The sequence below is a fragment of the Podarcis cretensis genome (genome assembly GCF_951804945.1).
Source record: "Podarcis cretensis genome assembly, chromosome: 6".
NCBI classification, from domain to species: domain Eukaryota; kingdom Metazoa; phylum Chordata; class Lepidosauria; order Squamata; family Lacertidae; genus Podarcis; species Podarcis cretensis.
The window spans coordinates 38272367-38298551 of NC_137175.1; the positions used below are offsets into that span (position 1 = coordinate 38272367).

The 26185-nt window shown below is 42.7% G+C and overlaps 1 protein-coding gene across 6 annotated transcripts in view; it reads left to right on the forward strand.

Moving 5' to 3' along the window:
• KCND3 (potassium voltage-gated channel subfamily D member 3) overlaps nucleotides 1-26185 on the forward strand; it is a 272536-nt gene that overhangs the window by 186964 nt on the left and 59387 nt on the right. For all 6 annotated transcript variants that reach the window (XM_079979251.1, XM_079979248.1, XM_079979253.1 and 3 more), the window contains exon 3: nucleotides 21118-21280. In XM_079979251.1, the coding sequence (XP_079835377.1) occupies nucleotides 21118-21280 (163 nt within the window). The remainder of the gene's footprint in view (nucleotides 1-21117; nucleotides 21281-26185) is intronic.

Below are 26185 nucleotides of genomic sequence, written 5' to 3' on the forward strand. Positions count from 1 at the left end.
AAATATAGTATGTCACTGCAAAGACATGAGCTCACGATCTTTTTATCTTAAGCTTTATTTCATAGCAGAAAAAGTGATTATCTTCGGTTTTAAAAATGAGGCTGCTAATGACAATACAGCTGAAGTCCATCATTGTTATAATCATAGTGCAGGGGACAGAAGTGTAGCCATCCTTGCAAACTAACCTGGTGTTATTGTACCCATGTTGTCAAAGACAAGGGAGAGGTAGCGTGTTACAATCCTGAAGGGTAGTCCAGTGTTGTAAACTGATGGGGAGCAGTTAGCGAAATGCATTGGGGGAGGGGGATGTGAAGTTGATTGTCATAGCAGTGCAGGGCTGGAGGAGGTGATGAGAACCATGGAAAGGAGAGAGGATTTCAGCAGTGAATGGAAATATGTCTGACCCGACTGTAGATGCATAGCAGTTTCCATCCCATTGAGAACAATTGGAGAATACAAGTTTCCCCTTACACAACTACAATTCTCAGAGGTCTTTGGGGAAAGGGACTGATTGTTAAACCACTCCTTGTTAAACTACAAACAATTGTACCTCTGTGAGGGGAATAGGGGTCTCCTAACAACTCTTTTCACCCTTAACAAACTTCATCTCCCACGATTCTTTGGGGGAAGCTCTGTGCTATGATACTGCTTTAAATGTAAAGTGCAGATGAGGCCTTGGACTGGACAGTTCTTTCAAGGAAAGAAGTATCCTCTCCTCTGTAAAATAGGACATACCACCACCCTAGTGTAAACTTAGTCCACCATTCCATGTTATCAATTTCTGCATTCAGTGATGTCTGCCCAGGGCTTAAGAAACATATGAATGAAACTCAATGAGCAGATTTACAAAGAAATGTGCTGTTCATCAGTAGCTGTTCATGAGTTCACAATGTGACAAGGACACTTAAGTGGCAACAATTGGTTTTCTGGGGAGTATCTACTGTACTTGGATTTATAATTTTATGTCCCCTTCCGATCATTTTGGCTGATATATGTAATTTCAGACAACATAGCTAGTGAAGTTTACTGCCCCCATGCAAATAATACAGATAATATATTCTGATTAAAAAAAACCACACAGCTGCAAACCAAACCAAACATAGCAGGAACTGAGCACAGTTGAGCAGTTACGAAGCTCGGAACATATAAAATAAGTCTCCTTAATGTAAATGAATTCTTGCATGAAATGGTCTCTGTATTTCCCTAGACATGGTTGATTTGCTGTTTAAGTTTGTCATTTGACAGTTTCCTTATTGCCGCCTCTGTGTTTGTCACATTATGGATTTGGAAATTGCCGACTCTTCTGAAAATGTACCACATTTGCATGCCAAATTTCTGAGCATAATTTGCTTCTGCAACTTCATAAACTCCATGTCTCAAAAACCAGTTAAGCCACTGCTGAGAAATGCCACAGTTAAGCCACAGTTCAAACTTTAACAAGAAAGATAGATTTTGTAAAAGTACTACTACTTATCAAACCTTTATTAGGCATTATGCAGGTAAAACCATAAAAGGAAAATAACATATAAAAGCCTTGAGATATATATAAAAAGGCAGGAGTTGGCTACATACAAATATAAATATATACATATAGAATCAGTGGTTTTCCTTGTTAACCTGCTCCTTGTACTACCTTGTAAAAGTTACTTTGCCCATAAAAGCCAAGCATAAGGTTGGGTGGCTTATAGATATCACAGCAGACCTTCCAAGCTCAGAAGAGAGTGGAGAGGCATAACTATTAACCTATCCCTAGTTACTAATGATCAGATATTTAGAATCATCACACAGAGACACAGGATGTGTCAGTAAACGCAGGTCAAGAGAAGGGATGGCTTTGTCACATGCAGCTCTGTTTCCATTCCCCTGCAGTTCATCTTCCAAAAATTACTGCTGTATCAAGAGTCATGCAGGCCACCAAATTAGAATTCACACGCAAACCAAGAATAAATGTAGAAAGTGTCAATAGTTGTGTTGGGCCTGAACAAAGAGGGAGGAAAGATTTGAAAACCGCAGCAGAATGTTGGGGTGACTTGCTAAGCTGGGTCAGGAAGCATAAAACAGATTCCAAAACTTGCTACCTAAAGCCTAAAGAATTTACCATTCCTCCATGAAGAGTAGATTCAAATATGCACTTACTCATGTGGTACATAGGCTTCTCTTATTAGGATGACTCTACTACTACAGAATAAAACATTGGATATCACTTATTTAAACGCTCCACAAACATCAGAATTTCTGCCAGACTCACTTGTTAAGAGCTCCACATGGCAGGAGATTAAGTGTGCAGCTGCATTCAAATAAGCGATGATCCGTGTGCATTCCAAGGTGATCCAGTTGTGTGAGCGAACTCTACCATACCTTGACATATGAATTGCCTTGAGGTGCTTTGAATAGGCCCTCTTTCAGACTTGTATTTCAATTCCTTAACCATGAAAAAAGGAGGATGATCAAAGTGTGATTCATGCCCTGCCCCATCAGCTCTGAAAGGATTGCTCACACACTTACAGTTGATAATGTTATGGAGCTGTTTCCAGAACCTAGTACTATCCAGGAGCAAATGCTCAATGTTTGTAGAAGCTGTCAGGGGAAACAAACAATATTATTTTTAGTCTCTTATTAGAAATGGCATGAACCTTATTTTACTGGAGGCTGCAAGAGGCATTGGAATGATTGTATGCAGTCACCTCTGTTCACTGGAAGGACATTAGCTTCTCTGAGCTGTCATCGCGTCCAACATATGTAGCATTTGCACTGCAACTAAATCACTTCAGTTCATGCTTAGAGTTCCCTTTAGTTTTGTTTATAAGAAAACACAAGTTTGTTATAGATGGAACCAGTATGTTAACACTGAGAGGTCAGTATGTTTCTTACAAGCTGCACAGAACTCTTGATTGGCTCAAGCTCTCTACAGCATATACAGTGGTACCTCAGGTTAAGTACTTAATTCATTCCGGAGGTCCATTCTTAATCTGAAGCACCACTTTAGCTAATGGGGCCTCCTGCTGCTGACGTGCTGCCGGAGTCCGATTTCTGTTCTTATCCTGAAGCAAAGTTCTTAACTTGAAGCAGTATTTCTGGGTTAGCGGAGTGTGTAACCTGAAGCGTATGTAACCTGAAGCGTATGTAACCCGAGGTACCACTGTACTCATATCAGGGGATTTACTTCCTCAGACTGAATCATACGAAGCAGCCCTCAGACATTTGAGGCTGTGTGTTCTCCCTGAGGGGCTGAAATGGAGGATAGTGCATTTCAGATCAGGATGTGATGCTCAATAAAAACATATCAACCCTATTAAAATTGCTGTGTCAAGTTTCCAAGGTATTCCCCCATCACTTTCCTTAACCCAAAGCAATCACCTGCATTTTTACTCAGAAGAAAGTCCCACTAATTTCAACAAAGCCTACTCTCTAATAATACGGTTTAGCACTACTATGGCTGTAATTCCAAAATCCTTATGTGGAAGTTAATTCCATTAAAACCAGGGGCACTTGCTCCCAAGGAAATATGTATAGGATGAGGGAGTTACATTGCAATCCTAACGAGATAGCCCAATGGGTAGACTCTTAATCTCAGAGTCGTGGGTTTGAACACCACGTTGGGCAAAATATTCCTGCATTGCAGGAAGTTGTACTAGATGACCCTCATGGTCCCTTCCAACTCTACAATTTGAAGTGTATGAAGTGATGGATGCTGCATCGCTTCTGAAGCCCTGCAGATTCATGCCAACCAGAGCAGAAGGTGAGATGTGTTTTTATTTTCCTCTGTTTTTTGCACACCAGCTTTAGGCTGTTGTAACCAAGAGGCCTGAGGATTGAGCTCTTTGGGAGATTGACAAGACACTAGATCCAGAGCATCCAAAGCCATCAGCATCCTACACTCACCCTGAAAGGTGTGGGGGCTTTCTGTCGGCTACCACTGGTGAAAGGACCATCAGCAATAGCTTACTACCTGCATAGATGGGACCTCGGCTGCTGCAGAGTCCTCACCTGCAAAGGACCTCCCTTTCCACTGGCAGAGAGGTGGCTGCACACCATCCTAACCCATTCCCCGCCAGAGGTTAGGATTCCTCTGAAAGTCAAATCGGCACGCACCAAAACACAACCCCCAAAGAGGAAATGTAAATAGCAGCAAATCTTAGGATGTTAAGGACTGTATGTTGCCATGTCCCCATCTCTTATATTTCACATTTGCGCCACCTACATGTTTTGTGAGCACCAGCTATCAGCTGGTCTTTGTTGTTTGCAACTGCACAGACTGCCTTCAAACCATGCAGGCAAAGGAAAATGCATCACCTGACATCCTTGTGGCATCAAGTGATTGAAAGGTGGATAGCCCCACCCCCTGTCAAACTTGACCCACCTGTGTATGAGTGTATGAGTGTAGGTATCTGGCACCCACAGTGCTGCATATTGATGTGTTGTGGATCAAGCCACAGATTAAGTGGAGGCAAAGGGATAGGCTGCTGACTTAAGCCTGTGCTGCTTTTTTTTTTTTTTTTTTGCAGTTAATTTGGCAAGCAGGAAAGCACTGAAAGGGAAATGTTCCCACTCCAGCATATGTCTTACAGTAGCTGCAGTTATTTTGCTGAGGTAATGGCTTCAAATGGCCCATGGAGCACAATCTTACTTAACCCCTGTTAAGAAGGTTAGGATTCTGGGCCAACAATCCTCTAATTCATTTTATATGTTCATGCAAAGGGAGGATAGAATTTCCCGCTTATCTCTCCTGCACCTGGAGAAAATGAATAAGACAGTTAATTGTACATTAAAAGTACATGATAGAGGAGACAGTTAATTGTACATTAAAAATACTTGGTGGAGTTTAAATCTAGATTTTAAATACTTTAAATTGTTTTTCTAAAGCCAGCTACAAATTAATTAGTTTCTGATTTTAAAGAGCATGCTACTCATGCCCCATTCTGCATATTTTAGATTGCCCTTTTTGCTGTGATGAGTCCAGGAGACACAGCATTGTGACTCCAGTTCTTTCCAGGAGGATAGGTACAGAAAACAATGCTGGGGTACCTTACGTTCCACCTTGTGGTTTTTGAGGTGCCATTTTGCGTTCCATTTTGTCCCCCATAGTTTTAAACTTCTACATGAAACCACTGGGAGAAGCCATCCAGAGGTTTGGGCTTCAGTGCCACCAGTATGTTGATGACTCCCAGCTCTGCTTCCTTCCTATTTGGAACCAAGGATGGGGTGGACATCCTGAACAGATGTTTGAAGGTGTTTGGGGGATACATGCGGGCAAAAATGCTGAAGCTTAATGCAAATAAGCTGAAAGTACTCTGGACAGTACTGTCCATGTTGCTGCTGCTGATTGGAGGGGAGGAGGGGTGAGTTGGTGGGGAACTTACCCCAGAGCAAACACATTGGCAGGAAGACCAGATTGGCTCCTCTGGTGCATTTGTGCTGCCTTGCCCTTGCCTCTGCCTCACCCTTCCTTCTCTATCTCTAAGTAAGCAGTAGTGACATAACTGACCAGAGGTCAGGTGAATGGCAATGCCCCACCACACCATCTGCTACTGACACAGAGCTTTAGCTCAGTTGGTAGAGCCTGAGACTCTTAACCTCAGGGTGAGCCCCACACTGGGCAAAAGATTTCTGCAATACAGGGGGTTGGAGTAGATGACTCTACACTTCTATGATTCTATGATTCTTTGTTTTACAATGAATTTCTGCCACACCCTTCTGCTAGTAAGTGTGCTCAATGCAGCTCACAAAGATTAAAACAATATATACAAAACAATAGAAAATAATACTCCCATCCCCAGACAAAAGACCCTCTAGGAGCGGTTACAACATTCCTTAGGAGCAATGGGCAACAAGAGGGGCAGATGTAGCCTTCTTAGCCAGCTGTTCCATAAAGCCAGAGAGCTAAGAAAATTCCCTGCTCACTTCACCTTTGGCAGCAAAGGAAAAAAAGGAGAGCCTCCCTAATAGGACAGAGATTACAGGCTGGTTCATGGGGGGCAGGAAGAGAGATTGTGAAGGTGCCTTGGCTCAAGGTAACTTGAAGGCTTTAAAGGTCAAAGGTAGCATCTCCCGCTGAGTCCAAAAGCAAACTGATAACCAGTGCAGAAGTTACAGATTTAAGGTAACATATTCTGTTTTGTTACTGCAATGTGATGTAGATCTCTATGGCTGTCTCCCAAGATTATAGCATTTCCCAAGCAACTATCTGTCTGATACCTGACAATTCTTTAAAAAGCAAATTAAAGATTAAAGATAGCACTATATGCTGCTATTGAAATTAAACAGCTGAGAAATCATTTTCAAACCAAAAGCTTTGGTCTCGAAAAGAGACAGGCGGAGAAGAGTTACTTGCCAATTTATAGAAAGGCATATATATATATATATATATATATCACTAAATTCAATTTAGCCTTTTATGTCAGTTTGCCTAAGTCTGCCTCTCTTTAAAAAGTGGAACTGCTATATTCCTAGGTTTGTAGAATGTATTTGTCATTTAATTTGGTGCGACTAAAGGTGAGAGGAGTCTTGTAAGTGACTTAACCTACTTGATTTAAACCTCGACTACAGCACTGCTAGATGTTTGCGAGACTAGAATATAAAAAGGGTGCCAGGTTATGTCAAATGAATACTTCAGCTTCAAAGATTTATACTTGCTAATTAAAGCTAGCTTTTGGATTCAATGAGTTATCTTAAATTGAGAGAGACTAATGGTTCACTGCACTGTGCTTTGGTATTTAAAATTTCAGTAGTGCTTTGTGCAAGTCCAAAATTTTGCATGCCCTCCCGCCCACCTTCCATTCTGCTCAGTTCACTACATTATAGTTACAGTACCCTAGATTCGGCAGCCAGGGCAGCAGAACAGGTCATGCTGCCCTAAATACATCACTGCTTTTGCCCCATGATGGGAGGAGTGTGTATCACACCTCAGGCCATTGTCACAGCTGCTGGGAAATTTACTTGCATTAAGCAACCATTCACCATTTGCAAACTGGAAATTCGATTAACCTCCATCACATGCTTATAGTGGCCATGATTCAGGTCCAGATATAAAAATGCGTTAGACATTATCAGTAGAGTATCAGTACTAAATATCTGCAGTAGCAACACGTCACTTTGCTCAGTCAAATCTGTTTTCGGAAGGACACAACACCATTTATTTACCTGCGACAGAAATTCATTCCCCCCCAAAAAAATTAGCTGTGGTCAGCTAAATGAGAGTTGATGGGTGAAGAATTTGTGTTTTGCAAACTGTAGCTGTAGATTGATACAGAAATGAAAATGGAGCTCTTTGGAAATCTGTCAGTCATGCTGGGACTAAGTGAGACTCCTCAACTATAAAATTAGGAAGCTCTGCATTACCTTGCAGGAATATTCAAAAGGAGGCTGTGAAGGGGATCAAGCAGTATCACACTTGGGGCTGCATCCTATATTAAAAGATCAATTTAAACTTGGGCTTGACTCCAGTACTTGTTTTTCACGTCAAGGCTCAGATACGAAAATATTCCAGGCCCTGGACCTTTGTGAAATGATAAGAAGAAGGACAGGGTCTCTGAGCATGTGCAGAATGCTGTTCCTACACTGCTAATCTATCTCATCCTGCCCACCACAAACATCTGGGATAAAGGGCAGGGCTTCCATATCTCAGATTTGGCCTGTTAGCTCAAAACTGCAGCAACCACGTGGATTAGAAAAGAGCAATCTAATCAAAAACTGTGCCGTGCAAAGGCTTCATTATTTCTGCAGCTGCTAATGTCTCTACACTGTAGTTAAGGGTCTTTCAGCCTTTTGATTATCATCCTCTATTTTTAGGGGCTGTGTGTGTTGTTGCACACAGAGAGGAGAGCGAGAGATACAATCATCAGAGAAGGCTGCTGGGAAAGCTATTTATAGACCCGATGAGCTGCTCGGTACCTTATTTATTGCCAGCTGGAGGAGATCAGGCGCTGTCCAGACAACTTCTCTGCTTAGCCCCAAATCTGAAGGCAGCAATCTTCCCTCTGATCATGTTTTTGTCTGAGAAAGGAGGATAGTGAACATTAAAATACACGTCTTAATAGCCAGTAATATAAGCATATGTCATGCAGCCCTCTTGCAATGAAATGAATTAAACCACCTCTCGTGGGTCATAATTTCTCTGAGGTCAGATCTTCATGAAGAGCAAATTCATTAGATTTGCTAGATATAAAGATTAGAGCCATCAGCCTAGAAATGTGATGGGGAATGAAAAACAGTACAGGCAATCAGCATTTCTATACAGGCAGGAGATACATATATGTAATATGTTACCATGTGAGGTATTGGGAGCTCAGAGCCGCAGCGAATGAACGCGCCACCATCTAGGAACCTAGATGGTTCTAGGTTCATGGCACAAAAGGTAAAGAGGAAATGTGAATGGTGTGTAATGTGCAAGCTCAGCCAGATATTAGTCTAGAATTGGGGGATTTGTTTAATCCAGTTTGAAGCTGCAGAAGTAGTTTCCCCTCAGGTCCCCCCACATCCAAATATGCTTCCTTTGATATCATGAAGATGCAGACTACCTTATTATTATCATTGTCTTAAGATTCACTGGACAGTAGGAAATGAAGAGAAAGTACCACACCTTATTCCCCTCCACTTCAGCCATTGCTGCAGCTCACTGTGAGCCATAGAGAACTCTATCATCATAGGCCTGTCCTATTTCTTGGGTCACATGACTATCTATTTTTTGTGGGTTGATGGGTGGTGTATGTATGAACACATCATTCCTTCTATTTGCCAACTCAACTGTTGAGTGCCAACACAAATGTGGGTCAATAAGAAACAAAAGAGAAGTATAAGTTCAGGAGATCTAATTTTTAACAAAACCCACTGAAGACTGAGCATGCTGTATCAGTTGAGTGTCAGTTGGAAAAGGGAAATAGAAAGCAGAGGGCAGATAGGATTAGAATATCCTAAAGGACATGGCTGGCTGGCTAACATCCTGAACAGGACCACTCCTGTTAGGTGGTGACAACAAACATCGTTGTTTTGTGGTAGATCCTACTTGTATTCCATGAGTTCTAAACAGTCTTTCTGCAATCCAAATATAGTGGTACCCAGCATGTAAATATAATAATCCATAAATCATCAACTATATGCATCATGAAAATATTACTCAGCAACTTGTTTTTGGAAAATAACTCAATGATAACACACACACACATACATGAAGAGTCCGTAGCTCAGTGGCACCTATGTGCTTTTTACACTGAATGTCGCACAATTAGCTTGTGACATCTCCAGTTTTGAAAATGGTCAGGTAGCAGGCAATGTAAAAAGATCTCTCTACCTGATACCCCAGAGAGCCGCTGCTAGTCAGAATAGACAATATTAAACTAAATGGGAAAATAGTTTGACCTGGTATCTTGTTTTACACTAGACTAGAGGAAAATGCATTCACCTGATGTTAATGAACTGAGTTATCTCTCTCTACTCTCAGTTCAATGGAGATAACAGCTGTGAGAAATCACCTCTTACTGCCCACAAAGAAATACAGGAAATGTGTCTTGGTTTGAGAGGCCTCCAATGGAAACAATAGAATTGGATACTGAAATCTGTAATTTCAGCCAGTGGTGGAGGAAGGGGACGGGGGGGGGGCGGTGCACCCCGGGTGCCATCCCTGCAGGGGGGCAGACAAACCCACCCCGACGCTACAGCTCATGGGGAATCTCCTGCCCCAATGCCGATCGCAAGCCCCACCACTCAGCTTACCCACCACCCATGCCGCAACACGCAGCAGATCACCCCCTCCATGTGCAGCTCACCCTGACGCCAGTATGTAGCGGCACTGCACATGCACTGCAGAGGTTTGTTCCGTCCCTGTGGGCAGTTCTCCCCACCCCTCGACACCCCACACCAGGTGCCAGAGAGCCTTCCTTCACCCCTGATTCCAGCTAACCCCAAGACCATCCAAGAAACCCGGCATATGAACTAAGTTGTACAGTCGTACATTGAGTTACAGATGCTTCAGGTTACAGACTCCGCTACCCCAGAAATAGTACCTCGGGTTAAGAACTTTGCTTCAGGATGAGAACAGAAATCATGCCACAGCGGGAGGCCCTATTAGCTAAAGTGGTACCTCAGGTTAAGAACAGTTTCAGGTTAAGAATGGACCTCCATTATGAATTAAGTTGAATTAACCTGAGATACCACTGTAGACCAAACACCTGTCCTATAATGATGAATACGGGGGTTTTTTGTTTGTTTTTTAATATACTATTTTTAGTCCTAGATGATTTACTTTATATTCATTTTGGAGAGACTATGGTCCTTGCTTGATGCCACAGCATGATATTAATCCATCAAAACAAGCCCTAGTGTCCCCTGCAGATCTTTGCTGCAGCAGGAAAAATTGCCTACAGAATGTTTTCTGAAGAGCCCTTCAGTCAAATAAGAAGAAGACTGTTTATATCTTGTCAAGTAAACAACGTGCTTTGTATGACTTCTTAGGTGCAAGAAATGCTCCAGCCACCGTCCTATTTTGCCTCTGTGCAACGTGCTGCATAGAAAGCAGGTGGGCCAATCAAGCCAAGAATTTGCTTACTCCTCTCACTTTCTCGCTTGACTGCTTGTCAGTTCACAGCAGCTGCATTTGCATGGAGCAGCCAGCCCGTTTTCAGCACATATCCAAGCTGTTGTGTATAAGGTTATATTGACATTTATTTCTGGTGCTTTTGCTCCTGTAGCAGTGCAACAGCACCTTGGAGTTGTGCCTGGAAGCTAATAGGGGCTTATGAACATGATTGAGCAAAGACTACCCCTTTGACTCCTCAGCATGATTCTCCTGAAAACCTTAGCAATGCCACATTCAGTTCAAACTAAATGGAATGCAAATGGATGGATTGCTTCTTAATATTGTCAATTTCACTTCTTTTCAAAAGCTATGAAGTGAAATTGACCCTGTGTTTTGTTTCAACTGCTCAGGGGGAAAATGTGGCACTGCAGTGCAGGAGAAAGGAGTGCACAACCTTTTAAGACTATAACCTTATTTCGAAGGGGGTTAGTTCTAAGTAGACTTGCTTAGCCTTGCATTGTGAAATGCCTTTTTGCAGAAAACAAAAGGTATGAGGAATGGCAAGAATGCCATTATTTTATTTGCTTGGTGTGCTTTTTAGTGTCCTAGATGAATGCTCATGCACTTTAACAGTTCAGCGAGGGAGTACTTAAACTCTATATAAAGTTTTTATTTAAAAAAAAATAGATAAAGGTTTAAAAAAGTGGTACAGTCAAACCTTGGCTGTCAAACGTAATCCGTTCCGGAAGACCATTTGACTTCCAAAACATTTGACAACTGAAAACTGAAAGCAGAAGCCTCAATACAATAAGGAAACTCAAAACAGAAGCTGCATAGCACATTCGGCTTCCAAAAATCGTTTGGAAACTGGAGCATTTACTTCCGGGTTTTCGGCGTTCAGGAGCCAAGACGTATGATAACGGAGATGTTCAGGAACCAAGGTTTGACTGTACTGCTGTAATAGAAGGTGTTTAGTTTTGCTGTTCATGCATTAATTCGTTCAAAATATTTCATCATAAGTAATGTCAGGGCTCTTCTCACATAAAAAAATTATTCAAACAATAAAACAGTCTAAAGTAATAAAAATTAAGATGAGTACTAAAATCTATACCATGTGAACAGCATAAAACAGTCCCCCAATTACATGCCTTGATAAAGAGAGGTGTCTTCAGCTGGCTCAAAGCCCACACCAAGCACATTTTATGATGGGAGGGAACCCCATTTCCAGGAGGCTGCCACAGAAAAGGCCCTGTGCCACAGTTATCAGCAGAAGCAACAGAAGGGCTTCTCCTGCAGAGCTCTGGATGCCAGCAAAGGTGTTTCTTCAAGTATTTGGGTCCCAGGTTGCCAGGGTTCAGCTGTCAACAGCAACACCTAGAAATATTGGTAGCATACAGACAACCAGAAGTTTTGAAAAACCAGTGTTACATGGTTGTTATAAGATGCACAGTTCAGCACCCTTTTTTGGATTCTCCTGGGAGACATGGCTATCTGGGCTGCCATGATGAGCTCCTCCACTTCAAAATTTATGTGTGTCACACAGTTCAAGCTTGTGCAGCTGATTTTTGTTTAACTAGGGATAGGGTAGGGTAGGGTGGGGTGAATCCTGATGGGGAAGGTGGCGTGGAAGAGGGGACTTCAGCTTTTTATCCCCGCAGTAGTCCTGACTGAACTCACACAACCCCTTGCCAATGGGAGCTGTCCTTCCATTGAAAATAACCAGTGCAGTGTGTGTATGATTTCGGTCAGGACCATGGTGGAGACAAAAGGATTAAATATCCTGATTCAGCACCATGACACAGTTTTGTGTGTGCAGCTAATAAGTCAAGCCAGTGAGGGTTCCTACTGACCAGATCAGTGTCTGATCCGCTTGACTGCAGATGTTGGGTCTGAATATCAGGTCAAGTTTGAATCTTAGGAAAACATTATGGTACAAAGCTTCAGATCTCCTGGATGAAGCAATAAGCAAAGGCTTTTTTTCTTTTCTTTTTTAGAACTGGGGCACAAAAAGATTGATCAATTCCCCCCAGGATTATATTCATTGAAGTTAGGGTGTGGTTTTCTAACCTACAAGACTGCTCTTCATTTGCCTGCAGTGGTAGAACATTTTATGGCCTAGACTGCTTTGATGTTGCTTTCTGGGCAAGTTAGGCCCTCTGGCCATTCATCATAAGATGCTCTTTTATCTCCCAGCAACCCTAATGAGGCTATTGATTAATTACTTAAAATCTGCTTTCACCAGAACTATTAGTTGGTTGGTTTTCCTCTTTTTTTAAAAAAAAAAAAAGAACTTTCAAGGTGATTAGTTGTCTTTTTAAAAATGAATTAATGAAGACTTCCGAGGTTCTCTGACTCCTGGCTGAGGGACCAGGGGGTGGAACACACATGGGTTTAGAATGCCCAATTAATGCTCATGAAAATACAATGTTTTTGATTGCTCGCCAATTTATCTATTATAAATGGGCTGTGAGGCTATTAGTAGTATTGGCACTATTGATCAGGAGCAAAAACAAGGAGGCAGCTAGCAATTAATATTGTGCCAGCCAACCACAGATGCCACCAATAGTGAAGATTTAGCAGCTATGGTCAAATACATTTCAGCAACACCTATTTTGGTTTTGTGGTCCAAAGTTTTATGTGGTCCAATGCATGTTTTTTTAAATTTGAAAATGTCAATTATTTTTGTATGTATTTTTTCACAAAATTACACATTTGGGGGGCATCATTTCCTAAAATACACACTGCTTATAAGTGTTCTCTTAAAGCCAGAGCTGCCCCTGATTAGTACTCTCATGGTGGACCCCCTGACTGGCATCAGAATAACCCAGGTGCCCCAGAGACCCAGTTTGAAAATCAATGCTGGGTTTGATTAAGAAGTTGCTGCTTTGTGGCCTTTTTAAAATAAGTTATATTTCTATTCTCTATGGGTGTTACACAGTTCTAGTCCTTCTCAGAGTAGACCCATTGAAATTATTGGCCATGATTAACTTGGATTCACTTATGTGCATTGGTCTACTTTGAGCAATTCCAACCATATATTTATTTGTTCCTGGATCCAATTTCAAGAGCACCTACTACTGTGAGATTGGCAGAAACTATATATCTGCTTATGCAGAGTGGATCGTCATTTGCTCCTAGGAATATATAATATGGTCATGGCCCAATTACTGGGCCTTTCTTCTCAGAGGATAATTAGCTGACTGGCATTCAGAAGAGCAAGTTGGCAATTTTAACATTCCCTCAGGTGGATCACACAATGACGGATACTTTAGTTTTATGGTTGTGTTTAATCCATGGTTTCAGAAGAACCTTTAATGACCATCTACGGTGGAGACCAGGTTTTAGCTCATCAAGGGCTGATGATTCCTTTATGAGGAATTAAAACTACTCAGAATCAACTTGCAAAGGCTTTGCATTGTCATAATGTATGAATCAACCTGCTCTGCACCCACAGACTGCTTAGAAACTGAAGCCAAAAGGTAGGAGTGGGCGACAGAGTTATACAAAGTCACATTTTAATTACAGAGAACATGTTTTTGTGGTCTTGGCTTCAGAAGTTTTAATTGAGCCAGAAGGGGCATGACTATTCCATTATAAGTCAATCTTCTTTGATGAAGGAGTTAGGAAGCCACGAGCTCATGCACAAAATTCAGTCAGGGAAGTTCCACTCTGTTGTCCACCTGAAGCAATGAATGTACTAGCTTGAAAATAAAACTGCTTGAGACATGATGATGCTGAGTTGGTACAATCGCCCAAAGGCTATTCATCACATTTCAAGGCTGGGTCCACATATGAATCTTCAGCATTTTGTATCTGCCTCATCATAGCTGTTTTCGCATGTGAATGCTCAAGCTCTGTGCTGTTCAGTGCAGTTAGCTCACCCATTCAGCTCCAGGTCATCAAATGCCAAGCAATCAACCTGTGAATCAACTGGTCCTCAAAGTCCACACCGTGAAAACAGGACGTTTGTTTTAATGCATGCAGCAGGGATGGAGAATATCACACCCAAATGTGGCCCTCTGCAGGCCCTTGGGATCTCCCCAGGCCACATGCACCTCTGGCATGCACCTTCCCCCCAGGCCATGCTCCTCACTAGCGCTGCATCATTTTTGAGTGTTTTGGGGAGGCTAGACTGTGTCGTTGAACTTTGATGATGCTTATTGCTTACCAGAAGGAAGGATAGAATGTGTAAATATGTAGAAACTAGCCTACTGTGCAAAGGTAAAATTAATGTTACCGGTAATTGTTCTGCCTACTTCTAGCCCTGTTCACCATTGGCACATGGTTCCCAGAACTTTTCCTAGAAGAGAATGTGGCCATCAGGCTCAAAAAGTCCTCCTACCCATGACATGCATAGTACATCTGTCTTATGCGTTGGCAAGATCTTCCTCTGCCAGCTATCTTCACTGTTACAACTTTCCATGTAGACCAAGGAGAGAGAATCTGTGGCACTTCAGGTGTTGCTGGACTACAGTAACCATCATCCCAGACCATTGGCTATGCCAGCTGGGGCTGTTGGGAGTTGGGAGTCCATTGGCACCTGGAGGGCTACAGATTTTCCATAACTTGTAAGCTACGTCTAAAGGAGAGAGAGTAGCAAACATTGTGACCGAGAATATATTAAGACTGGTAAATGCATCAACGGATGCACAAAAGGGACAGTTTTTTTTTATTTGTTAAGTGACTTACTATATCAACAGACTCCAAAGAAAATCCCAGAAGAGGTAGCTTTCATAGGTTGATTGGTTCAAACATTCTGGTGCATCCCTTGACTTTTTATCCCATGATTACTTGAGGCCGTATCCAGAGCTGCATGTGCAGAACTCCAATTGCTCATTAGGACTTCCCCTTCATCTCCTCTCCCTGAATGCTCTCTGGAGCAGATACTGAAGGTGTGCTAGGTGTGGGGGCTGCAGGGGAAAGTGGGGAAGGCAGAATTCTGCTACAGAAGCAGAAGTCTGCAGTGCTGACAGAACAGCAGCATTGGACACGACTCTTGATGTGTTTGAGGTGGCATCATACTCTCATCTGTGGTATGCATTTGTACTCAAGTGATGTTACAGTCATCAAATGATGAGTGCATGCATGCATGAACTAGCCCTGGTTGAAACTGAAATGGAAAGTAAATGATCTGTAGACTGAGCCGGTTACAGCAGACTGGGTTCTGCTGTGAGTACTGCAAAGAATTATTGGATAGCTATCAGTACCCACTGTAGCTCTCAGTCAAGCCTGTGGTCACCCTCACAACCCAAATGATCAGTATTTGGCTGTGCTGTGCAGATTGTATCAGAAGACTGTATGCTTGCTGCTCACCGCCCCCAATGCAGTGGGGAGAAACAGTTTCTCTTTTGCCAGCTTTCCGTTTATGTCCCCTCTGGCTGAGCCAAAGAATCAAACATCTGCTCTGTTGATAGGAAATTGACTGTGACATATGAGGAAATGGGTTAAGGTCCTCTCTCTCTCTCTGTCTCTCTCTTTTGCAAATTGTTTTGTGTTGTGTTTTGTGTTTTGTAGCTGCAGCTGTTTCATGAAATGCCAGAGCATTAAATTATCTGCATTACAAATTTGGCTGGGGAGTGATAGTTTAGAAGTCCCTCATATAAGTGTGAAAGTCTAGTTTGTGTTTTGGATACCTTTATATGAAGTTCATACAGCAATTGGCCAAAGCCATGGGCTTCTCTCTCCCATTAAAACTAATGTGTGACCCTCCAAGCCAACCATCAACCATGTACTGTTTGTGGTTTGCAAAGTGATAGGGGAATGCATTGAAAATGAGGAATGAACGAATGGGAAGATCTAGAAACACCAGTGCTACTGGACTGTTTCATATCATAACTATCTAGTCATTCATGAAAGCTCCTTCTTATCCGAGTATCATGCCAAACTAACCCTTTTGGTATTGGGTGGGTTTACATCTTATCCTTTCAAGCCTTGTGTATTCAGAAGGTTCACAGTTTATGTGCATGAATGTTCTACTGAGCTAAACCAATCAAAATGGAGCCTATACCAAACAATTGTTCTGTCCTCTGTAAACAGCAGAAAGCTTTTCAATAGCACTCCGGGTTTGCAAGTTCAAATCCGCAGCATATGATTAATTTGATGCCTCGCCTTGTTTGGGAGCAGCAAAGGGAGACATCAGCTGAGGCAGTGTTGCTTAACAAGGGCTTTTAAACTCTCTTTGGATAAGAGGGTGTCTAAAAAGTTAATAGCTGCAAAGTGTGTTTTATTGATCATAGCCATTGCAAGAGGCTTTGGTGCATTTGCCTTAGACGAATCCAGCCAAAAGCCTCTGTGTGGTACAATTAGGTTTCAGCTGATGATATGTGAAGCATTTACAGAACTCTGAAAATTACACACACATACATTGAGCCATCCTCTCACACAGCTTTCGGGGATTCATTGGAAGCCTTTCTCTAGGGACAAGGTAGCTCAGCAGTCAAGAGCTGATCGGTGTCGTGAGATTTTATTTTAGAGCTTTGCCCTGCCTGCCTTCCACTTTCACAGAAGAAGTAAAAAGAGCAAGAGACAGCAAATACAGCCTTGGCAAGATGGTCTGGAAGAGTGGGCCACCATTTTGCTCCATTGTGGAGGATTTTGAACAAATTCAGTTCAGAGATACAGATCTTTCTGCTTCTGGTGTTCCGTTTTGATCAAAAGTAACTAGCTTCCTCTGCTCTCATGCTGGAATGAGGCTCTTGGGCAGCATGTGTTTTAAAACTGGAGGCTCAGAGATGAATATTGATATTGCTCCGTGGTTCCAAATTTGGGGCACTACCGCCCCCTTGGTTCCATAAACTCATGCCTAGTGCCATCTACCCTAGAAAAAGCATTGTTCGGAATAATGGTTTGCACGACCCACTAAGGAAGATAATAACACAATAAATTCAAAACAGTAACAATTAAGTGCACATTTATTCTAAATCCAATTAAAATTATTTAGTTTAATTAATTCAACAAAATTAATGAACTTGATCCACTGATACCAACTGTTCAAAGTCAGATAGTCATCTCCAATGCCCCTCTGCCACCCCCTTGCTTCTTAGCAGCCCTTGGGAAATCCCCTTCCCAGGGAATGGTATACTTTGCTTTGGAAACCACTAATTTTGCTGGTTCCTAAAGGTGCTGAGAACATTTTTCCGCCGAAAGTTTCAATTTCAATTTCAATTTCAATTTCAAATCATTATTATTTAGCTGAAGGCTATCATTTCCACAGAGGGGGAAATAGCTCATTCAAAGCATGATTAAAACAAAACAAAACAAAACAAAACAGCACAACACCCAAACGTCCACACTACACCAGTACAGTGGTACCTTGGGTTGCAGATGCTTCAGGTTACAGACGCTTCAGGTTACAGACTCTGCTAACCCAGAAATAGTACCTTGGGTTAAGAACTTTGCTTCAGGAAGAGAACAGAAATCGTGCTCCGGTGGCGCAGCAGCAGCGGGAGGCATCATTAGCTAAAGTGGTGCTTCAGGTTAAGAACAGACCTCCAGAATGAATTAAGTTCTTAACCCGAGGTACCACTGTACTAATAAACTATAGCACATAGTGAAATAAGCAAAATGCTATTTATAATTTAACCCAATAGTTTATCACCAAGGTAGCAACCCCCTGTAATCCGGCTTTTTTTTTTTATCCACTTGCATTTTTCTGAATTATGCTGGCAGTCAAGCTTATGAAATTCAGCCCATTCCTTTTTAATAAACAGAACTAGAAAACTAGCTAGAACTATTATGGATGCTATGGGTCTGGTATTCAGCAAAAATGCCAGTACAACACCTCACACGCAACCCCCTTTGTCCCCTAGCCTCTTTGCTATAAGCTTCTGTCTTAGGTGACCCTATAACCTACACAGGTATATGCATGATGCAGAGGCAAAGGCAAAGGAAGCAGCCAGAGGTGGGCATGGCAAGCAGCGGCACAGAGGGCTGAATCTACCACCTGAGATAACAGCCTCTCCTTAATGAGTAGGCTGTCCCTGAATGTATGTCCAATTGAATTATAATCAGTATTCCCAGATTTGCAGCTATGCATATAAAAAAGCAAATGCAAAATTTATGCAAACCTATGACGTGGGTGGTGCTGTGGGTTAAACCACAGAGCCTAGGACTTGCCGATCAGATCAGAAAGTCGGCAGTTCAAATCCCCATGACGGGGTGAGCTCCCATTGTTCGGTCCCTGCTCCTGCCAACCTAGCAGTTCGAAAGCACGTCAAAGTGCAAGTAGATAAATAGGTACCGCTCCGGCGGGAAGGTAAACGGCATTTTTGTGCGCTGCTCTGGTTCGCCAGAAGCAGCTTAGTCATGCTGGCACATGACCCAGAAGCTGTATGCCAACTCCCTCGGCCAATAAAGCAAGATGAGTGCAGCAACCCCAGAGTTGGTCACTACTGGACCTAATGGTCAGGGGCCCCTTTACCTTTACCTTTACCTGTGACATCTTTTGCCCTCTCTTCTTCTTCTTCTGATGCAGTTCCCTCTTTTTGGTGTCAATATCCCTTGCAACTTGCAGAAGGGAACTTCCAGCTCAGCTTCATTCTTCTTCTTTTTTATCTTATGCAAGGAAAGTATCACCAAAAATGCACTCCCTTTACATAGTTTGTCCTATTTTGTGAGCTACCAAAGCAATCTTTCATGTGTTCCTCTATGATGCTTTGGATAGGTGTTCCATGCCTCAGTTGAGATTCTCCTTGCTAGTGCTATAAAGAGAACTCTGGCTGTTATTCCCTAATGAAACATACAGGGCAGCAACTGCTCTGGACTAACAAGTATGATTGACTGCCCTGGCTTACCGAGTGCCATATTACAGCTAAGGTAATTGGGATTCTGAATCCTGATTTACAGTTGAGCATGACACATTCCCCTATAATGCAGCACAGATGATTGGATCTCTTTAATTCTAGCTGACTGGCCCATCAGTCATGATCCCAGCACATCACAGCACACCTTCTCAGGATTCTGAATTGTAACTGGGTACCATCTGTTAACACGCTGAAAGGTATCACCTTGGATTCAATATGTGTTTATGAGCTTAGGGGTTCATATAGATCAGTGTTGCACTCTCCAACACTCCAGTGTGCAAGCAGCCGTTAGAAATGATGCAGGCATGTCCACTACTTAGACCTGTGGCCCCCAAACTTTGGCCCAGGGATCACCAGTGTTGTGCTACCTTCATTCAGGTGGTCAGGTGGTCCACAAAGTGTCCAAAAATACAATTAGGAATCATACAGCATCTAGGACTGTGAATTATAATTGCTGTAACAGACAGAAAAGGCATTAAATGGTCTGCCAAGACTCTCAGCAGCCTTCAAGTGGTTCATGAGGGGGAAAGAAGTCAGAGAAATACTGAATTAGATAATAGCTGAAGCACCTGCATATTGTTTGAAAGATGGACAACAATAAACAAGGAAATCACTAACTTTCAATCAGCTTGGCATAGTATTTTTTACATTTTCAACATCAATAGAACATGGCTTTAGGCCTTCGAGAGCACATGGTGATTTATGGAATGGCACTTTTGTTTAAAAGCTGAAAGGACTTAAAAGTTAAATGTAACTAAGTAGGCATATGGTGCTTCTGTGGGGGCTGGGATTGTAAAAAAAAATCAGCTGTATATGAATCACTTTTCATGAATTATGTATATTGCAAACAAAGAAAAAACAATGAGGGGAAAACAATGTCATGCAAAACATGAAATCAACTTGTGGGGTTTCTTTTTTTTTTGCGAATAGGTAGGTCCAGGATGGCTTGGAAGAAAACCAGGTAAAACTGAAACAGCTCATCCATCAGCATGTGATTGTTATGAATGTAAAGTAAGCAGACTTGATCCACAGTCTCATCTGTCATTTTCACAGAGCTCTAGATTGCTTTTATGCACTCAGCCACAGGGGTTTATTCTACCAAAGTGCTACACTGAGCATCTGATGAAGCAGGCTGTTGCCACAATAAACCAGTGAAGGTGAGATCTAAACAGCATTGCAGAGACTTTAGGGCAGATGCAGTGGTGTGTATATCTCCCCTTCCCCACTCCCTTGTGGTGCCCAATAGCCTGTTCTCCCCCTCTCTCTCTCACACACAGCCTGAATTCAGGGGAACTTTAGGAATTATATATATATTGCAACACAAGCATGCAAGACAATGAGAGCTGCTTCTTTTTAAAAAACCAATGTAAATTGCAGATACAGAACTCCCAGTCTGAATCATGATTACAGCTGGGAAGAAAGATTTTAAACTCCTATTTCCACACACACAAACATGTTAACGTCCTGGTGGTCATAGGGGCCCCTGAACTGGGAATTTATACAAACAAGACTGTGTCGTTGTTTAAAATGTTACTGAGTAGCTAGTCATTTTAATGATTTTATTTTTAAGGGTTTTGTTGCCGCTGTTGCTATTTGCCATCATGATGTTTTGCAGGAGGGTGCTATAGAAATACTTTGATGAATCATTAAATGTATGAAACTAAAGGCGTAGATGCAAGAGCAAACTACATGATTAATGCCCCATGTCCTAATTTCAATTTACAGCTGGCTGACTTTGCAAATGTCTCATCCAATCAGCTTTGCCCTAATGCTGCCATCTTGTTTTGTTGCTTTCTCTTTCACCAGTTATGGAGACATGGTGCCCAAAACGATTGCTGGCAAGATATTTGGCTCCATTTGCTCCCTGAGCGGGGTGCTTGTCATTGCTCTCCCAGTCCCAGTTATTGTTTCCAACTTCAGCCGGATCTACCATCAGAATCAAAGAGCTGACAAGCGACGAGCACAAAAGGTAAGAGGCAAATGCACTGAAAGCTGTGCTGCATGTTGGGATATCAACTCTGATGCTGCTTCACTGATCCTGGCAAAACAGCTATATGGGATAAATTTCCCTGGGGGTTCAAGTCCAATTAATCTGATTTTATTCCCAAACAGTGTCTTAAGGGTTTGCAAGAGCAAACACACTAGCACACACGCTATACAGGCAAAATACATCATCATACCTATTTTATCCTCTGACCTTCTGCCACCCCAGCACCTCACCATCTCCACATCCAACCATAGTCCTTGAAATGAAACTTTAAAAGGTAAAGGTAAAGGGACCCTGACCATTAGGTCCAGTAGTGACCAACTCTGGGGTTGCGGTGCTCATCTCGCTTTATTGGCCGAGGGAGCCAGTGTACGTCTTCTGGGTCATGTGGCCAGCACGACTAAGCCACTTCTGGCGAACCAGAGCAGCGCACGGAAACGCCGTTCACCTTCCTGCCGGGCCACCCACGTCCCACCATCTCCCCATCCGACTATAGTCCTTGAAATGCAACTTTACTTAACCTACTTTCTCTGCACCTATCAGAACCCTCCTTGTACCTTATATGGGCATGTTTTGCACTGGTCAGTATTAAGTTCCCCATAACGGGTGCTTACCAGTTTTGTAGTCAGGCTCCCCTCTTGCATACATGATACTATCGTGACTGATAATGAGCCCTACAGAAATTGCATGGCAGAAGTCACCTCGCTTCAGCCCAATAAACTTTTTTAAAAAATGGGCCTCCATTTAATCAGTTTTTAAAAAACACATGACTTTAATCACTCAAGAATGGCAAGATCAAGTGAAACATTCAAGGGCCATCACAGATGTCGAGTTGGAAAATGCTGTTCACTTCGTGTCAGATGTAATGCCTTTCAGTGGAGGCTGTTCACACATTCAGTTCCTGACTGTTGTGTAGTCAGGTGATAAGAAATCATGTGATGAACCTAATTTTGTGAACTAGTGCTAACCAGTGGCGGAGCAAGCCGATTGGGCGCCTGGGGCGGTGTGTGTGCCCTGCACCCAGGGGCAGGGCCAGTCGCCCATGGGGGCACCGCAGGGCCTCCAAGGAGTCTGCCTGCCTCCTCCCACTCAGCCGCCCTACACCGGAGGAGGAGGCAATGGGCAGACTACTTGGGGCAGCGCGGAGCATGCGGGCACTCAAACCACCGCGTCACTCCCAGGAGAGACGTGTGGCTCGGACACACTGCAGGCCCCGTGGTGAGTGCTGCCCACCATTTTGTCACCCCCCCCCCATGGGGACAAAACCGCACCTACCACCACCCCTTGCTATGCCCCTGGATCTAACAGGTGACAAAGTGGAGCCATGAGCCTAATTGTCAGCTGTAATGCCCACTTATGGCATTTACTTGTGCAAGCAAGAACATTTGCAACTTGTACCTCTGATTATCAGTAGCAGAAATTTTACTACCATACCTTGGATGGAGTTCTGTAGATGAGCAGATATAGTCATGGTTTGAGAGAACTGGTTTTGAGAGCTGTGTGGATTGGTGTATAACAGGAGAATAAAGACTGATGGATTGATGGATTTTCATAACATTTACTCTATATACCAGTAGATTATAGAAAAGTTCAAAGCAGTTCACAAAAAAATGCCCATAAAATTATTGCTGAAAACCATACCACCATAATTTAAAATATACATAAAATTACAATCACAATAGAATAGACTAAAATAAGTTAAAACTCATGCCTGTGACCCATGTCTTAGTGCTGCAATCAGGATGGCTCCAGGCTTGAAGGGGTCTCTGGTGGGCCCTGTCCTCCATGATCAGACCTTGGTAGGCCTACCTGCCATTGGGGGGCATCAGCCCTAGGCCTTGCATCTCATGCTCTAGTCCTTTCCTGGTGGTTTTTTGTTATTGGCTATTGAGCTTGAAAGAAGCCTATCTTCTCACGGGGCTGGGAGGTGATGTGGGTGAAGGGGAGCAGTCATTTTGGGCATGTAGCCATAATACAAACATAACATTTTGTTCAAGGTCCACCCAAAACAATGTGCTGCCTGAAGACAGTTCCCCCAGCTTCTCTTCTCACATACACAAGCTAACCCTACTGGCAGTTGACTCTTGTTTCACCACTGGGATAGCATCTTCCACCTCAGCTGTAGGCTACCTGAGAGGATGCAGGACAGGCCATGTTGCTTACACATCTCTGCTCTCCAACATAAGGGAATTGCCAAATGGCTCAGGAGCCATGGCTGCCTTCTGCATCAGCAGCCTGAGACAGTCACCTCATTCTGCCCAATGGTACAGCTGGCTCATTCTGTTGACATACAGGGTTTAGTAGTGTTCCTGTCCCTGCCCACTTGGTATACTTTGAAGACAAGATCAATTTAAAAAAAAAAAAAAAAAAACCTAGTTGGTAAACACTGATAACTCCAAAGGTCTATAAAAGCTCTTTTTTTCCCCTGGCAGGAGTGAACATTAAATAATATTCACAGTAAAACTGAAAATAAAACAAAAGGCAGCTGATGCAACTGTCTAGCATTTTTAATCCTCTGGGGGGAAATCTCTGGTAATTGACTTTCTTCTAATTAGCTCTAATAGCACCTCAGCACCTCCTTGTCTTTCCTAGAAAAGGCTAAAGCAAAGCTATTTGCACATCACAGTGCCTGATGGTAACTCCAAGTGACAGGTGGAGCGACACGAGCCATAATGAGCTGGTGCTGTTGTTGTTTTTTTCCCGCAACAAAGAATGAGGAGCAATCTATTATTAAATATGTAGTTTATAAACACAAAAAGGAAACAGCAAATGGAAATGACGGAGCTGTAAGGGAAGGGGAAATAAATAAAACATGAGCCTGCTTCCTTGCATCTCACTCACCGCCTGATGTGAGTTTAAAAAAAAAAGCTTTGGATTTTAAATGGAGCCTTCTAGCAGCCATTATTTTATTTATTCCACTCATATCCTACTCTTTCTTTAGAAAGAGCAGCTTACGTGGCTTAGGAGTTCCAGGCCATGTCCCCATCCATATACAGTGGTACCTTGGTTCTCAAACTTAATCTGTTCCAGAGTCCGTTCGACTCCTGAAAATGTTCGAAAACCAAGGTGTGGCTTCCAATCAGCTGCAGGAGATTCCTGCACTCAAGTGGAAGCTGCATCGGACACTAAGCTTCTGAAAAACATTTGCAAACCGGAACACTTACTTCCAGGTTTGCAGCATTCAGGAGCTGATTTGCTCAGGAACCAAGCCATTCAAGTTCCAAGGTACCAATGTACTGACCAGGTGAAGACCCACTTGATGCTTGTATCCAATGTAGTACGGTACTAAGTAAATGTCTGATCTTTACACTTGCATAGTGGGATTTTTCCCCTTCTCCTCCCCACATGTGCCACCAAAATTTGGACTGGGCTTTCCCTCAACATTCTAGAGCAGATTTGGTGAGGCTGTGGGGCACACATAATGGGAGAAGTGAGAAGCTCCTGATGGGAGAGTTACTTGGCACTACACTGGATACAACTTACTTGTCCTACTTACTAGATTACTGTAGCACGTTTTATGTAGGGCTGGCTCTGAAGACGATTCAGAAACTTCGGCAGGTGAATAATCCGGTGGCCAGGTTGCTCACTGGGACAAGATGATTTGAGCATATGACATCAATCCTGGCCTGAGCGCACTGGCATCCAATTAGCTTCCAGGGCCAATTGAAAGTGCTGGTTTTGAATCATAAAGCCTTAAATGGCTCAGGACCACAATATTTCAAGGACTGCCTCTCCCCATATGAACCAACTCAGAACCTGCAATCATCATCTGAGACCCATCTTCATGAGTCTTCTTCACAAGAGGTCTGGAAGGTGGCAACACAAATAGACCTTTTCTGCAGGGCTTCCAAGTTGTGGCATGCTCTCCCCAGGGAGGTTCACCTGGCACCTTCATGACATATCTTTAGGTGCCAGGCAAAAACATTTCTCTATAAGCAGGCCATTGACTGATCTCTGTCCTTTTTGATGTGTTTGTGGGAGGGGGTGTATTATTGGTTGGTTTTGTTTTATTTTGTATTTTGTGTTCTCATGTTGCATTTTTATGTTGTGAAACGTCGTATGATCTTCAGATCAAGTATACAAATTTAATGAATAAATATATAATACAACATCAAGCTTTTCTTATGTAACAGTGGGGCTCTGGATGATAATTGTATGTTGATGGCAATGACAGAAGACTAGGATGGGTGACTAAGGCAAAATGTACACCATCAGCATCCCAAGAAACAGAACAGATCCTGTTTATTTCAGTCCCTCACTTCCTTTTGCTTGTCCACAGTAGAGGTAAAAGTCTTCCATGAATTGAATGGACATCATTTGTTATGGACCATTTGTTATGGACCTCCATTTGTTATGGACCTCCATTTGTTATGGACCACTGGCGCCATCATTCTTGGCTGTTGGCCACATTGACTGGGGCTGTTTGGAGTTGGACCCCAAATATTTTGGAGGGACACTGTTTTCTCATCCCTTATGTGGATATGTCTAGCTCTGGCATAAGCAAACGCGGCCCTCCAGATGTTTTGGGACTACAACTCCCATGATCCCTAGCTAACAGGACCAGTGGTCAGGGGTGATGGGAACTGTAGTCCCAAAACATCTGGAGGGCTGAGTTTGCCTATGTCTGGCTAGCTGCAGTCAGGCTTGATTTAGATGAGCCATACCTGTGGTGTTTAGTCTGGGATGGGCCATTTGCACATGCAAGTCATGGTGCTGAAGTCTGCTGTCATGATAAGCATTAGCACATTATCATTAGAGCTTTATTTCCTAATGCATACATCTCTGCTACATCTTACATTAATATTATTATTGATTAAATTTATATACTTCCCTTCATGCGAAGATCACAGGGCAGTTTACAGTATAAAAATCTCACAGCATGAAGAC